The 14,478-nt window shown below is 41.8% G+C and overlaps 1 protein-coding gene across 6 annotated transcripts in view; it reads left to right on the forward strand.

Annotated features, from left to right (window-relative positions):
* UVRAG (UV radiation resistance associated) overlaps positions 1–14,478 on the forward strand; it is a 147,729-nt gene that overhangs the window by 28,931 nt on the left and 104,320 nt on the right. For all 6 annotated transcript variants that reach the window (XM_037882877.2, XM_043527738.1, XM_043527740.1 and 3 more), the window contains one exon: positions 11,838–11,923. In XM_037882877.2, the coding sequence (XP_037738805.1) occupies positions 11,838–11,923 (86 nt within the window). The remainder of the gene's footprint in view (positions 1–11,837; positions 11,924–14,478) is intronic.

The raw sequence follows: 14,478 nt of genomic DNA on the forward strand, positions 1-14,478 counted from the left end.
AGATGAGACTTCGTGAGGAATATGAATAAAGGCTAGTGTCTTTAAGGTCTAGAATCTGGCTGACTATTCCATGCTTTGGCGAAGCCTCAAAAATGGCATGGAGATGACTCTGAGAAGCAAACAAGTGGGGCATACAGGCTGTTAGAGGGGCCTAATGTGCATTTGCAAACATGGTGGTGGTTTCACTGAGCAATGTGGACATGTCTTCCCCCCCCCCCCCGATGACTGTTACAGTGCACTACAAGCATAACGCCAGTATCCCTCAGTTATGCTGGATATCTGTAAGTTTCCAGATGGAATTCAGGACTCTGGTTTTAGTTAGTTTGTTTTTTTTTGTTTGTTTGTCTCTTTTAAAAGAGCCCTAAAGGGTTTGATAATAGGCTAGTTGTGAGGCTGCCTCTCATGCTATCCTTCCTTTTAGCTGCCACCAGTCACTGACTGAAGTCAACTTGACCGAACTCAGTGGTCTACCAGAACCTGAATTTAACTCTTCTGGACATGATGCAAGACTCCTCTTTTGCTCCTGGCAAGGAGAGTGTCTGAAGTGTTGGAATTTTATTTGGGTTTGGCACTTCAGTCTTACAGTATCATGGAAGGATGAGCAATATACCATGTAACATTTTATAAGGGTGCATAAAGCATAGATGCACCTCTGTTGATATCTTTATAAATTGAAACTGAATTAAAAAATTTAGGCTTAAACAATCTAAAAGAAGAGAATACAAGTTTTAATAAGGCTGAGTCCCGGCTGGGACCTACTGGCAAAATTTTTTCAAGGCCTAACGAGGAGGACACAGATTGGGGGATTTGTAATGTTTGTGTTAGAGGAGATCCTTAGTCTCTCTCTGTAACTGGGACCTCCAGCAACAGTAAAATGCAATATGGCTCAGGAATAATCAAATCCTGTTGAGGAGCTTGCATATTGTAATTTGAAGTGCTTGGACGTAAATGTTGTAGTTCGTTGACAGAATCAGTTTCTCTAATTCTCAATTTGATTTCTTCCTTACTGAACGAGATTCTTGGAGTCCTAGAACAAAATACAACACATCTCAATATAACTCTAGTTTCCTATTTTAAATTAATCTTGTTCTGAGATGCTGGCCGTAAACTAATATATGCACTACTGACACAGCACTGAATGCTAATTAAAAAAAAAAAAATTCTGAGGATCTTTGCCATCCCCTCACCATTGTCTGCTATCATGACAGTAATGGGAAGTTGGTGGTTGTTACATGACAACCATCAAAATGGAACCAGACTGCTGGCACAGAAAATAAGGTGGTAGAGGATTTTTTTAAACTAAAGCCTGGGAAAAAGGCAACAGCTGTAGAGGAGCACATGATTTGGGCGGACACATCTATTAGGGATGAATTTATTAAAGGGGCAACTCTGTCCTAGTATAGAAGATAGGAAAGAAGTTGAAGAACAGGTAGGAGCTAGTGATGAACGGTCAAATGTAAGAGTCCCATGCAAGCATAACACATGAAAGCCAGCAACTAAATATTGAAAAAATGTACAAGTGCTTATATACAAATGCTAGAAGTCTAAATGGTAAGATGGGTAAATGCCAGGCATTAAATGCGGAAATTGATATAATCATCTCAGAAATTTGGTGGAATGAGGTTAATCAATGGGACATGGTAATAGCAGGGTACAAAAGACATAGGAATGACAGTTTAGATCTCACTGGTGGGGGAGTGGTACTAGGCTATAAAAGCATAGTCAAGGTGAAAATCTTAAATGAATCAAACTGTACTATAGAGTCTCTGTGGATAGAAATTACAAGCTTGAATAATAGTATTAGCAATGCACACATACTGACAACCACCTGACCAGCATGGTAACAGTGACTATGAAATACTGAGAGAGGCTACAAAACCAGAAAATGCAATAATGGGTGATTTCAACTATCCTCATATTGACTGGGTAAATGTCCCCTTAGGGCAAGATGCAGAGATACAATGTCTAGATACCATAAATAACTCCTTTTTGGAGCAGTCATCCTAGAACCCACAATTGCCTGGAGAGGCAATTCTTGATTTAGTCCTCAATGGAGCACAAGATCTTGTCTAAGAAGTAACTATATGGTCACTATTACCCAGCAATTCATCTAATCTAACTACATTTATCATCCTTGTAGGGGGAAAATTCTAATACTCTTCCCCCCTCCCCCCCCTCCTTTTAACTCTTAAAAAGGGAAGCTACCCAGGAATGAGGATGCTAGTTAGATGGAAGTTAAAAAGAGCAGTCACAAGGGTAAAATGCCTGCAACCAGCATGGAGAGTACTAAACACCATAATAGAGGCTCAGACCAAATGTATCAGAAAAGACAGTAGGAATACCAAAAGAATGCCACCATGGCTAAAAAGCAGAGTAATGGAGGTCATTAGAGGCAAAAAGCCATCTTTTTTTAAAATTTGAAAGTCTGATCCTAATGAGGAAAATAGGAAGGAGCACAAACTCTGGCAAGTGAAATGTAAAAGTATGACAGGCCAAGGAAGAAATGGAGAAGCAACTTGCTAAAAGATGCAAACACTAAGTGGCAGGGTATCTGCGGAACAGGCAGTAGGACCCCTAAACAATGAAGGTGTTAAAGGAGCACTCAAGGAAGAAAAGACCATTGCAGAGACGGTAAATTATGGAGTTAGGTTGACATAAGGCATCTTACGTCGACCTCATTGTGTCTGTCAGTGTCTACACTACAGGCTTGCTCCCGCTGATGTACATGCCCTACTACATGGACAGAACTTCACCTCCATGAGAGGCGTAGGAGTTATGTCGGTGTAGTTAGGGTGACGCAGTGTCCGTGTAAATGCTGCACTACTTACTTCAGCTGTTGGCTGTCATTCTTGTCAATTTCACAATTAGATCAGATAAACTGCTGGAGCCATGAAAATGAGGAGGGCGGCCGCGGGGGCTCCCTGCTCTGAGCCAGGCGCTCCTGTTGAGGACGTGCACTGCTGACAGAAGGAGGGTAGTGTGGACATGAAAAAGTCTGTAATTACTGCAGTGGTTGTAATTTGACCTAACATAGGTTGACTTAAGTTTGTAGTGCAAACATACCCAAATTCTTTGCATTTGGTTTTCACTGCGGGGGATGTGGGGAGGTAAGCACATCAGAGCTGTTCTTTTGAACAACAAATCCAAATTGCTGTCCCAAACTGATGCCTCAATAGAAGAGGTTTGGAACAAAAAGGTGATAGTTGATACAGTGTACTTAGTTTTCTTAAGAGCCTTTGGTGAGAGACCTTATCAAAGGCTTTCGGAAAATCCAAGTAGCCGTAGGATAATAGGGAACATCCTCTCATGGTCCAGTACAGTAGAACCCCGTTTATCTTATCTGATTGGGGCTGGGGTCAGATTGGCTAATCAAAAATTTGGATAATCTGGACATTGGGAAAGTGCGAGGCTATAGCACCATCTAGTGGCCAAAGGACAGATCGCCTGCTTCTGGACCTGCTGGTTGTTTGGTTACTAAGGTAATAGAAGGTCGGATAAACTGGGTTCTACTATAACTAATTGAAAGATAGGTAACAAAGGGTAAAAATAAATGGTCAGTTTTCACAGAGAAGAACAGCATTCTCTCTCAAGGACCTGTCCTGTTTAACATATTCATTAATGATCTTGAACAGGGTGAACTGCAAAGTTTGCAGATGATACAAAATTATTCGAGAAGTCCAAAGCAGACTCCAAGGAGTTACAGCGATCTCCCAAAGCTAGGTGACTGGGCAACAAAATGGCAGATAAAATTCAGCATTGATAAATGCAAAGAAATGCATCTTGGGGGGGAAAAAGATAATACCAAATATATGTATACAATGATAGGTTCTAAATTAGCTGTTACCATCCAAGAAAGAACTTGGAGTCACTGTGGATAGATTGGTGAAAACTTCCATTCACCGTGCAGCAGTAGACACAAGTATGTTAAGAACCATTAGGAAAGGGATAGAAAATAAGACTGAAAATATCATCATGCCAGTATATAAAACCATGGTGAGCCCACATTAAATCCTGTGTCCAGTTCTGGTCACCAAATCTCAAAATGAATATAGTGGAACTGAGAGGTGCAGAGAAGAACAACAACAGATGATCAAGGGTATAGAACATCTTTCATACCAGGAGAGACTACAAAGAATAGAGCTGGTCAGCTTGGACGAGAGATGACTGAGGGGGGGAATGTTTGATAGGTCTAAAAAATCATGAACGGGGTGGAACAAGTGAATGGAGAAGTTCCGTTTACCCTTTCCTACAGTACAAAAACCTGGGATCACCTGATGAAATTAATAAGCAGCAGGCTGACTACAATCAAGAAGTGCTTTCTCACATAGGCACGTCTAACTTGTGGAACTTGTTTCTATGGAATGTTGTTGTGATGGGTTCCCCCCAGGGTGCCACCTGGAACTGGAGTACCACTGAGCCCTCTGACCCACCAGCCTGGTCTCCCTTACACTGTACTGCTGTGACCAAACTACAAAGCCCTCCAGCCTGCACTTTTGCCAGCATACATACAGGTAAGGGCACACCCAGCTGCAGTTACAAGCAGGCTCTCTGACCAGCCACTGCATGGGAAGGCTACTCCCAGCTCCTCAGTCATGCACCCCCCTCTGGAGTATAAACCCAAAATTATACTGTCTTGCACTGCACAGGGAACTGTACAGCCTAAGCTCATAAAATTCACGCCCTCCCTCAATGTGGAGAGGAATATGCAACAGCCTTTTGCCCCTGAGTTATGATTCCCACACACTTCACTCCAACTCACTGGTTTAGATAAAGCAAAAACAAGGTTAACTACAAACAATAAATTTTAAGTGATTATAAGCGATAGCAAGCGGATCAAAGCAAATTACATAGCAAATAAACAAAAAACGCAAACTAAACTTAATATACTAACTAGATTGGATATGAATAGCAGATTCTCACCCTAAGAAATGATACAAGCAGGCTGCAGATTCTTAAGGGGCAAGCTGCACTTGCACTTGTTTCGTTTCACAGGCTAAAATCCATTTAGCGTGGATCCAGCAGTTTCCCCCAGTTCAGTCTTTGTTTCTCAGGTGTTTCCAGGAGTTGTCTTGTGTGGGGCCTGAAGAACCCCAGATTGTCACTCCTTGCCCTGTATAGCTTTTGCATATGGTGGGAACCCTTTGTTCCCAAAGCTTGGTTCCCATGCCGGTCAGTGGGAAAAACACTGACATTCCAAGATGGATTCTAGAGACATGTGGTCTCATCATATGTCCTTGTAGAGTCATAGCAGCCATTACTCTATAGTGTTCTCAGAAAGGCTCCCTAGATGGGAGATAAGCTTTTCCTAAGGCCTACTGCTTTTTCCTAATGGCCCATTGCCCAGAATAGGCCCTTCCCTACGCACTATCTAGACTGAAAGCATCTTGTCTAGTGGGTGTTACCCAGGTGTAACTACATTTGACATGGAGATACATAGTCAATATTCCTAACTTCATATGCAAAAATGATACCTGCATACAAATAGAATAATCATATTCAGAAAATCATAACTTTTCCAATGACCTCACATGACTTATCTTGCATAACGTATATTATAATTGTCATAATCGTATCATAATATCACTGCAAAGAATATGGGTGCAGTGTCACAGTTGTGATGCCCCAAAGTATAGCTGGGATCAAAAAAGAACTGGATAAGTATATGGAGGTTCATCATTGGCAATTAGCCGAGATGGTCAGGGGCACAACCCTATGCTTGGGGCTACCCTAAACCTCTGACTACCAGAAGCCAGGAGTGGAAGACTGGCAGATCACTCCGTAATTGTTCTGTTTTGTTAGTTTGCCCTGAAGCTCTTGTACAGACCATTGCCAGAGTCAGGATACTGGGCAAGATGGACAATGCTCTGACCCAGCATGGCAGTTCTTATATTCTTATTTAATAGCCAGAAATAGTTTTTGTGTATTTGTTGCTACTCCAAATAAACATCTTAACCCACTTCAGATTCAAAAAGTAAAGTAAAAAGAAAAGGAGTACTTGTGGCACCTTAGAGACTAACCAATTTATTTGAGCATGAGCTTTCGTGAGCTACAGCTCGCTTCATCGGATGCTGTAGCTCACGAAAGCTCATGCTCAAATAAATTGGTTAGTCTCTAAGGTGCCACAAGTACTCCTTTTCTTTTTGCGAATACAGACTAACATGGCTGTTACTCTGAAAAAGTAAAATACACATCCTGGTCTCAAATTGAGTTTCCTGCTATATCGAGTAGATTCGTAGAAAGTAATTAATTCTGGTAAATTTATTGGATTACAGATACAGTGGTGATACCACAGCATATCCAAACTAAGTATTGGTTTTCCTGTGGTGACTTGTTTCGTTTCCATTGTCAGGAAGGCTGCCTTGATATGGCTGGGACTTGACACATTACTGATCTCTAGCCAGCCAGAGGCGTTCATACCATCATGCCCCCCCCCCCCCTTTTTTTAATGGAATAGCTCTTTGAAAGCATAACATGGAAAAAAGCTTACGTGGCTATACAAAGCTAATACTGACTAAACAGCCAACACGATATAGCGGTTCCTGAGTATATGGTGCCCAGGTGGTTATAAATTAAAGTCCACTAACTTGGAAAAAAGTTCCGAATGAGCATGCACTGATTTGGAACCATACTTGCTGCATGACTGGGTAAAGCATTGCAATTGCTGATTTGGAGCTTCCAAGCCCTTGCATCTTTAAGACAGAAGAATAGTCTTGCAAAATTCCCATCTGTGATCTGCATACTTAATTCCTAGCTGCCACCTCTCCTGTAAAGGAGTGACGTTAAAGGACGTGCACTACACAGACTAATCTTGGTAGTTTATCTGGGACGATTGGCTGGTCCCAAGCAGTCATCCTCGTGCCAGTGATCGTGCATCCATTTCTTAATAATGTCCAAAGGCTCTGTTTTCATTAACATCCAGTAGGCTAATAACTGACCTTATCAACTTGGTTTGACAGTTGACATTTCTTTCATGGGAGTCTTACTAATCTGTACCTTTTGACTTGACTTCTCAGGGAAGTATTTGGTTCATTTCCCTTTTTGGAGACAAAGAAGCTTTGTTCTTAAGGTTTTTTCCCTTAATCTCCAGTTTCTTCTGTTTTGTGACAATGGGCACTAGGTTGATGGAAGAAAAAGGTTTTTGGGGAAGACTTAAAAAGCTCCTCTCTGGTCCCCCTCAATTCTGTGCCTGAGGGATATTCTTTTAGCTGTTGATCCTAGCAGCCCAGTCAGTACTGGGGGTGTGAATTCAAAACCATGTGCCTCCAACACTGCTGTTCTGCCTGAGACCACCATGCAGCTTTCTCACTCATCCTCAGGACATAAGAACCCCTAGAATTCTGTGGTCCCCCTCTTCTTGTGGTGTTTGGAGTACAGATTTTATTTCCCTTCCTCTGCAGCAACCCTCTCAGCCACTCAGCAAAGGAGCCTTATTATGTGCTCTGAGTGGGTTTTTGCTCCCTCCTTGCTAAAACCACCAAGGTCTTGTGGGCTAGACTGCCACTTTTCAGCGCTTCGACTTTCTCACTCAGGGGTGTGAAAAAACACCCCCTTCCCCCCGAGCGCTGCAAGTTTCAGTGCTGTAAAGTGGTGGTGTAGACAGTGCACCAGCACTGGGAGCTACTCTCCTCGTAGGGGGGTGGTTTTTGTTTGTTTTTTGTTTTTACAGCGACTGTACAGCCGTGACTGTTGCCACGTTAAAGCGTTGCCATGGCAGCACTTTAAAACGTTAGTGAAGACATATCCTTAGCCTCCACAGTCAAGTGCTTATTAGATCTTCCCTTCTCACTTCTCCAGGCTGGCTGGGATACCTGTAGCTTTTGTGCCTCCTGCAGTAGCTTGTCCTCTGCTCTGTCTTCCATATTAGTTAGTAACAGCAGAGCGCTTCCCCATCTCTCCCTTGGGCTTACCCAGTGTCGTAGTAGGAGACAAAGATTTGACCCTCATGGCCAGGAAGTTGATTGGAGTAGGTTCTTAGAAGGGTTTCCCTCTTGATGCTGTTAAAACTTCTGGTTACAGTATCTGCAAAACTTTGAACAGTGTTTACTGTGCATCCACTTGACCCTCTCTTCCTATGTGCATGTAGATATTTAACACTTTTTAGTTGTTCATTTGTAGCCAGTTTGTCTTGTCCTGGTTCAGAAATTACAGATGCAGGTCATATTAGCTCTCTAGGGACCAGTTAGTGGGAAGATGAAGGGAGCGGGAGTCTTGGGTTCCACTTGCCTGCTTTTCCAGATCCTTTCCCTTTAAATTGTTTACAGTTGCGTCTTGTTGACAAGACAGTCTCGTGTCCTGCAGGAACACCTTTTGAGAAGCCTTTCTGCATCTACCAGTTGTAAGAACAGCTTTTTAGTGGCCATTTTATTGACTTGCTGGTGTCTCTGAAGGGAAGAAGACAGACAGGTTTTGTATTGCACTTGGTAACTTGAAACCCTTTTACTGTGGCCCAAAGGTCACCCTGTCTTCTCAGACATGTTCTGTGCAGTGATAGGCTTTCAGTCCCATGACACAAGCAGGCAGACAAGACACCACATTCCCTATTGAAGGGTCACACCACTCTCTCCCCTCTGCAAGGAGAGGGACTGACGCCACAACTTCACAATGTGTAAGGTGATCGCTTGTTTCTTTCCCTGCTTGTTCATCAACCATTATCAGGTGGACCTTGACTGCTCTGGGAAGGTGAATCTATCAAAATGTGTTCCAGACTGCGACTCCAGAAAATCAGTTGTCCCTGATCTAACAGCATGACTTTCTGTGCCCAGTGCCGGTATCAAATATTGCAGTAGGATGGAAGAGGGGAGACCCTCAACAATGGGAAAACTACTCTCTGACAACTGAGGTTGGAGTTCCTCCTTATTTCCAGTGTGCATCCCTCCTTTTCCCTCCATAGTTTGCTTCATAGTTTTCTCTGCATAGTTTGCACAGTAGTACGAGTGTACAAAATATATCGGAAGGACAGAACAGGTCGTGCTGGTGGGGGAGTGGCACTATATGTGAAAAAGCATAGACTCAAATGAAGTAAAAATTTTAAATGAATCAAACTGTACCATAGAATCTCTATGGATAGTAATTTCATATGATTCCATGCTCTAATAATAAGATAGTAGTAGGGATATATTACCAACCACCTGACCAGGATGGTGATAGTGACTGTGAAATGCTCAGGGAGATTAGAGAGGCTGTTAAAATAAAAAACTTAATAATAATAATGAGGGATTTCAGCTATCCCCATATTGACTGGGTACATGTCACCTCAGGATGGGATACAGAGGTAAAGTTTCTTGACACCTTAAATGACTGCTTCTTGGAGCAGCTAGTCCTGGAACCCACAAGAGGAGAGGCAATTCTTGATTTAGTCCTAAGTGGAGCACAGGATGTGGTCTAAGAGGTGAGTATAGCTGGACCGCTTGGTAATAGTGACCATAATATAATTAAATTTAATATCCCTGTGGCGGGGAAAACACCACAGCAGCCCAGCACTGTAGCATTTAATTTCAGAAAGGGGGACTACACAAAAATGAGGACATTAAACAAATTAAAGTACAGCGCAAAACGTGAAATCTGTTTTTTGCATACAGCTGTTTGCCAGAAGCTGGGAATGGGCGACAGAAGATGGATCACTTGATTACCTGTTCTGTTCATTCCCTCTGGGATACCTGGCATTGGCCACTGTTGGAAGACAGGATACTGGGCTGATGGACCTTTGGTCTGAGCCAATATGGACGTTCTTAGTTCTTTATGCAAACAGCTTGAGAGGTGGGAAGATGAAGTTAGCCTTCATATACCCTCTCATTCTTTCTTTGGCAGTTACTTTCTGGCAGGTGGCATCATAATGAGGCTACCGTCTTGTAGCAGGATGGGAGAAGAGAAGGGACTGACATACCGATGAGTATCTTTCCCTTTCTGAAATTACTGCTTCATCTCCTTCCACTGTCTTGGGGGAGAGACAGGACTGTTTGCCCTAATCTACTTCACTCTTCTAAAGAACAACTTTGTTTCCATGCCCTACTTTTAAACCCTGCATGTTTGAGACCAAACAAGGCCCATTTCTGAGCATGAGATGCTGATGATCCAGCTGCAATGCCTTGCAAATTTCCTTAATCTTGCAGTAAGATTCAGGTGGTGAAGTCTTGCTTTAGTATCTTTCCAGAAGATGGGTCCTACAAATCAAACTCCTAACATCCGAAAGAAATGGTTTCTCCCTTTGAGAAGTGGCCGGATAATGCATGGTATTCGTTTTCTAGTATTAGAATGGCATATTTGCTATATTGTCATGATCAAGAGTAAGCAGTTCCATAGTGTATGCAAGAAAAACATAGTTTAAATGGGAAAGGGGGAAAACTTGCTACTGAATTGCCCATGGGAGATCTAACCATACAGCAAAAGACCTCCAAATGCTTTAGTATTAGCTTCGGGCAGGTAAAGGATGTTTAGGTAGGATTACTTCACTCACATTAAAGTGCAGTTATGTCTGTGATGGAAAGCAATAGCTGTTTGTTTAAATTTATGGTGTGTGATTAAAGTGAAGAAAATCACTATATCCTGCTGAAACTCTTCCAGGGACCTGGTGAAATTCTAACACTGCTAAATACATAAAGGTAAATGCCTCTATTTTTTTCATAGAATTGTAGGACTGGAGAGGACCTTGAGAAGTCTTCGTTCTGCCATGAATGCAGGGGACTGAAATAGAAGTGTTATCTAGACCATCCCTGACAGGTGTTTGGAGGTTTTTAAGAGCAGGTTAGATAATGACAGAGATTCCACAACTTCTATAGGTAATTTATTCCAGTGCTTAACTACCCCAACAGTTAGGAAGTTTTTTTCCTAATGTTCAACCTAAAACCTCCCTTGCTGCAATTTAATCACATTACTTCTTTTTTTATCCTCGGAGGTTAAGAACAGTTTTTCTCTGTCCTACTTCAAGTACCTTTTAGTACTTGAAAACTATTATGTCCCCTCTGTCTTCTCTTCTCCAGCCTAAAGAGCCATCAAATCTTTAGTGACCACACATGTCTAGGCCTCTTGTCTTACGTCTTGTCTGACTTTTTGTCTCTAGCAGCACAATGCTGGGACGTTGTATTAGTGCTGACTGGGAAGGAAGAGTTCCAGAGTTCTTACACTTCCTAGGGGTGTGTCTGTCAAAGTATGGCACCTGCCTGACACAGACTAGCTTGAGATATGACAAAATTGCAGCACAAGATAATGCAACAGCTCCTTCCTGCCATCCCTTGTGCAGACCTTGGCCATAGTCTTTTGTGTTCTGGTCAAAACTTGTAGGAAGCTCCTCCAGGGATACCTTGCTCATTCCAAGGAATATATGAATCTCTGAAGGGTGTTTATGGAGTGGATAAACAATAACTTTCTAATTACCACTTACTGAGAGCCTATTAGTGTTGCATGTCCGAGGGCAGATTCTTGAATGCATTATGCCTTGCAGAAAGTCTGTGTTCAAAACTGGTTGAAGCTGGGGAGTTTCAGCAGAGTTACACTTTTGAATCCTTGAGTCTGAGTAGACAGTATTAGGCAGCTCATGCTAAATGGGGTTAAAGAGGTGCTAAAGAAAATAAAATGGAATACTAAACACTGCTAATAACTTAATGCATAAATGCTTAGCTGTTAGATTTACAGCAGGGACATAACTTGTCTCATGCTGCCGTCACCACCTTCCTAGGAACTAAATTGCTTTTCTTTGGTGCTTTTGAGTTTTTAAATTGTGATATACAGTGTTCTTTAAATGCACAGGCAAAGTTGTGTGGTCCCAGGCACACATTAGTCTTATCAGAAAATTTACTCTGATTTTTTTTTTAAAAAAAGTGATTTCCTTTCTTTGCCTTAAGGATCACTCAGGCACCCAGAAGAGTAGTCTACTCCAGGTGGATCAGAACTGTGTCCGTAACTCATATGATGTCTTCTCGTTGCTTAGGTAAGACCTTTTAGAATATTGCTGCATGTGTTTTTAACTTGCTCAGTGTATGAGGAAATGTATATGTCTTAAAACGAGAACTGTTTCTAGATTGCTAATCGTTCATTTTCGGAAACTTCTAAATGGTGAAACTTAACCACTGGCAGCAATGCAGGAGTGCTAGTGTCAACAAGGCACGTGTTTCTCTACCATGGTATTTGGTGCGGGGGGGAAGGTAAAGTAAGAAGGGCTTGGATGATCCAGTAGTCAGAACAAAACTAGCAGTGTAGTTCTTGAATTCTTCTAATCAACCACTGAGTTGTGGCTATCTTGGGTCAGCAAAGGCCCTGTCCTTCATTATGATCTGTGTGGACAGAACACACTGCTTGTGGAAGTGCCCCATTGACTGCAGGGTCTCTGTACAGGCACAACAATCTGCCTATGCAAATCACAATGCAGGGTTGTGACTTAATTTACCATTGTATGCTTTAATTCCAACCTGGAAAAAGTTCAGGTCAACTGGGAGCTGCACGTTGTTGGGCTGACTCGGATACAATATTTTGAGAACTTTTTGGTGTGTTAGGTTAAACTCCTCTACAATACTATCACTTAAATATTGAGTGTAGCCTGAATTTAAGATGCTTATATAGAAAGTCTAGTTATAACCCTTTCTGTAATTCTTATCTATGAATGTGTTGAACTTCAGATCTAGAGTAATCATAATATCTGTGTCACGGGGAAATCCTTGATAAAGAGTTATACATTTAAAAAACTTGAAAACTAAATTTGTTAATTTCTTTAGTTGTAGACATCTAATCCATTTGGTAATCTTACCAGGAGGTGTCACTGTTGCCTTTAAGAAATGTCAATAATATATTATCCTATAGTGCAAAAGAGATGATAGGAGTTTAGCTGACTCTAATTCACTTATTCAGAAGCGAAACTATGAGCACTCTTAAATTAAACTTGCTGTTCCTTGATTCTGTAAAACAGTATATGAAAGCAAAAGCTGCATTCTGAAATTCTCTACTTGTAGTCGAAAATGTGCAGGGTGCATACTGTGCAGTCTCCAACCTACTTTGAGATGCTATTAGAGACTAATAGAAAAAGTACTCTTATAGCACCTTTACTAAAATAAAACTACATATTTAAAAGGAACTAAGACAGTATGTGGTAGTCACCCTGATCACTCTGCGTATGTGTGGTACCCATTTTCCCCATTCTTTTCCATAATATAAATTGTAATTGCAGTGCATAGAGGTTTTGGGGTGTTTATCATAGTATAAATTACTCAGTAATGCACATGAATGGCCTGAAGTCTTGTTCTATCCTGGCTAGTCTCTAGGTGTGGGCCTGATTGTGCAAGTGTCTGAATGCACGTGACTCAAAACTCCCTTTAAGATTAGGGCATTCAGGGTTTTTTTTTTCAGGACCCACTAAGCTGTTGGTTGGTCAATCACAAGTACAGTGAGAAATTGAACTGAATTGCTTCATTTTATTGTTGAAGGAATTCTGACTTTTTCCTGTCTTTGGGGTGGTGGTGTTTGCTGCTTCGTGCGTCCTACTTCCCCTAAAAGTTTCCTACATGGTGGCTGCAGGTGGTGGTGCATGCTATCGATAATTGCAAAGCAGCTTCCATTCTCTTTCTTCAAGCATGCCTTTCAAAACCTCCTGGAAGTGATGTTTTTCGTGCTTGGTCTTTGCCTACTGTTGAAATTAGTTTTTCTGGAAAGTGTGCAGAACTTCTTGCAGTTTAGGAGTTGCACTTTTTTTAAAGCAAGTAATTTAAACAGCTGAGCTCTAAAACTTCAAGCTTGGTATGTAAATAAGCCCTAATGAAAAGCATGTGCTTGGCTACATTTGTGTGGTTTTTTTAAACTAATTAGTGTTTGTGAACTGTAGAAAATCCATTTAAAGTGTTAGCTGAATGTTTAAGGTGGAGCTGCAGCAGGTGTGTCCAGATACTTAATTCCAGATATTTACAAGCTCAGCTACTGAAGCAGGTGAAAGGGCTTGTAAGTGGACAGACAGCTCAGCTCAGCTCTAGAGCAGGGGTTGGCAACCTGTGGCACGTGAGCCAATTTTTACTGGCACTCTGCTGCTAGCCGGGGTCCCAGCTGTCGGCCCTGCTCAGCCCGCTGCTGCCCTGTGTGAACAGAACCCCAGGCCGGCAGAGGGCTGAGTTGGGCCGGCAGCCAGGACCTGCTCAGACCGGCGGGCAGGCCAGGGCTCTGCTCCTGGCCTGGGCCTAGCGCTCTGCAGCCCTTATAAAAAATTATACTTTAATTTTTAGTGTAAAATTAGCTTAAAAACTTTGTGTATTACAGTAATAATTAAAAAATGTATAATAATAAATACATAGGTTTGGTAAGTACAACTATTTTGTTTCATGTGCCTGGGCTTAATTTGTGTTTTTGATTATTTACCTTCTAAAAAAAAAATCTCGCACGTCTTGCACCCCCAGAAAGGGCATCTCGCACCCCCAGGGGGTGTGTGCACCCCAGGTTAAGAACCACTGCACTAAACTGATAAGATCAGCATTTTAATTTAATTTTAAATGAAGCTGCTTAAACATT

This window comes from Chelonia mydas, chromosome 1 (assembly GCF_015237465.2).
Source record: "Chelonia mydas isolate rCheMyd1 chromosome 1, rCheMyd1.pri.v2, whole genome shotgun sequence".
In the NCBI taxonomy this organism is placed as follows: Eukaryota; Metazoa; Chordata; order Testudines; family Cheloniidae; genus Chelonia; species Chelonia mydas.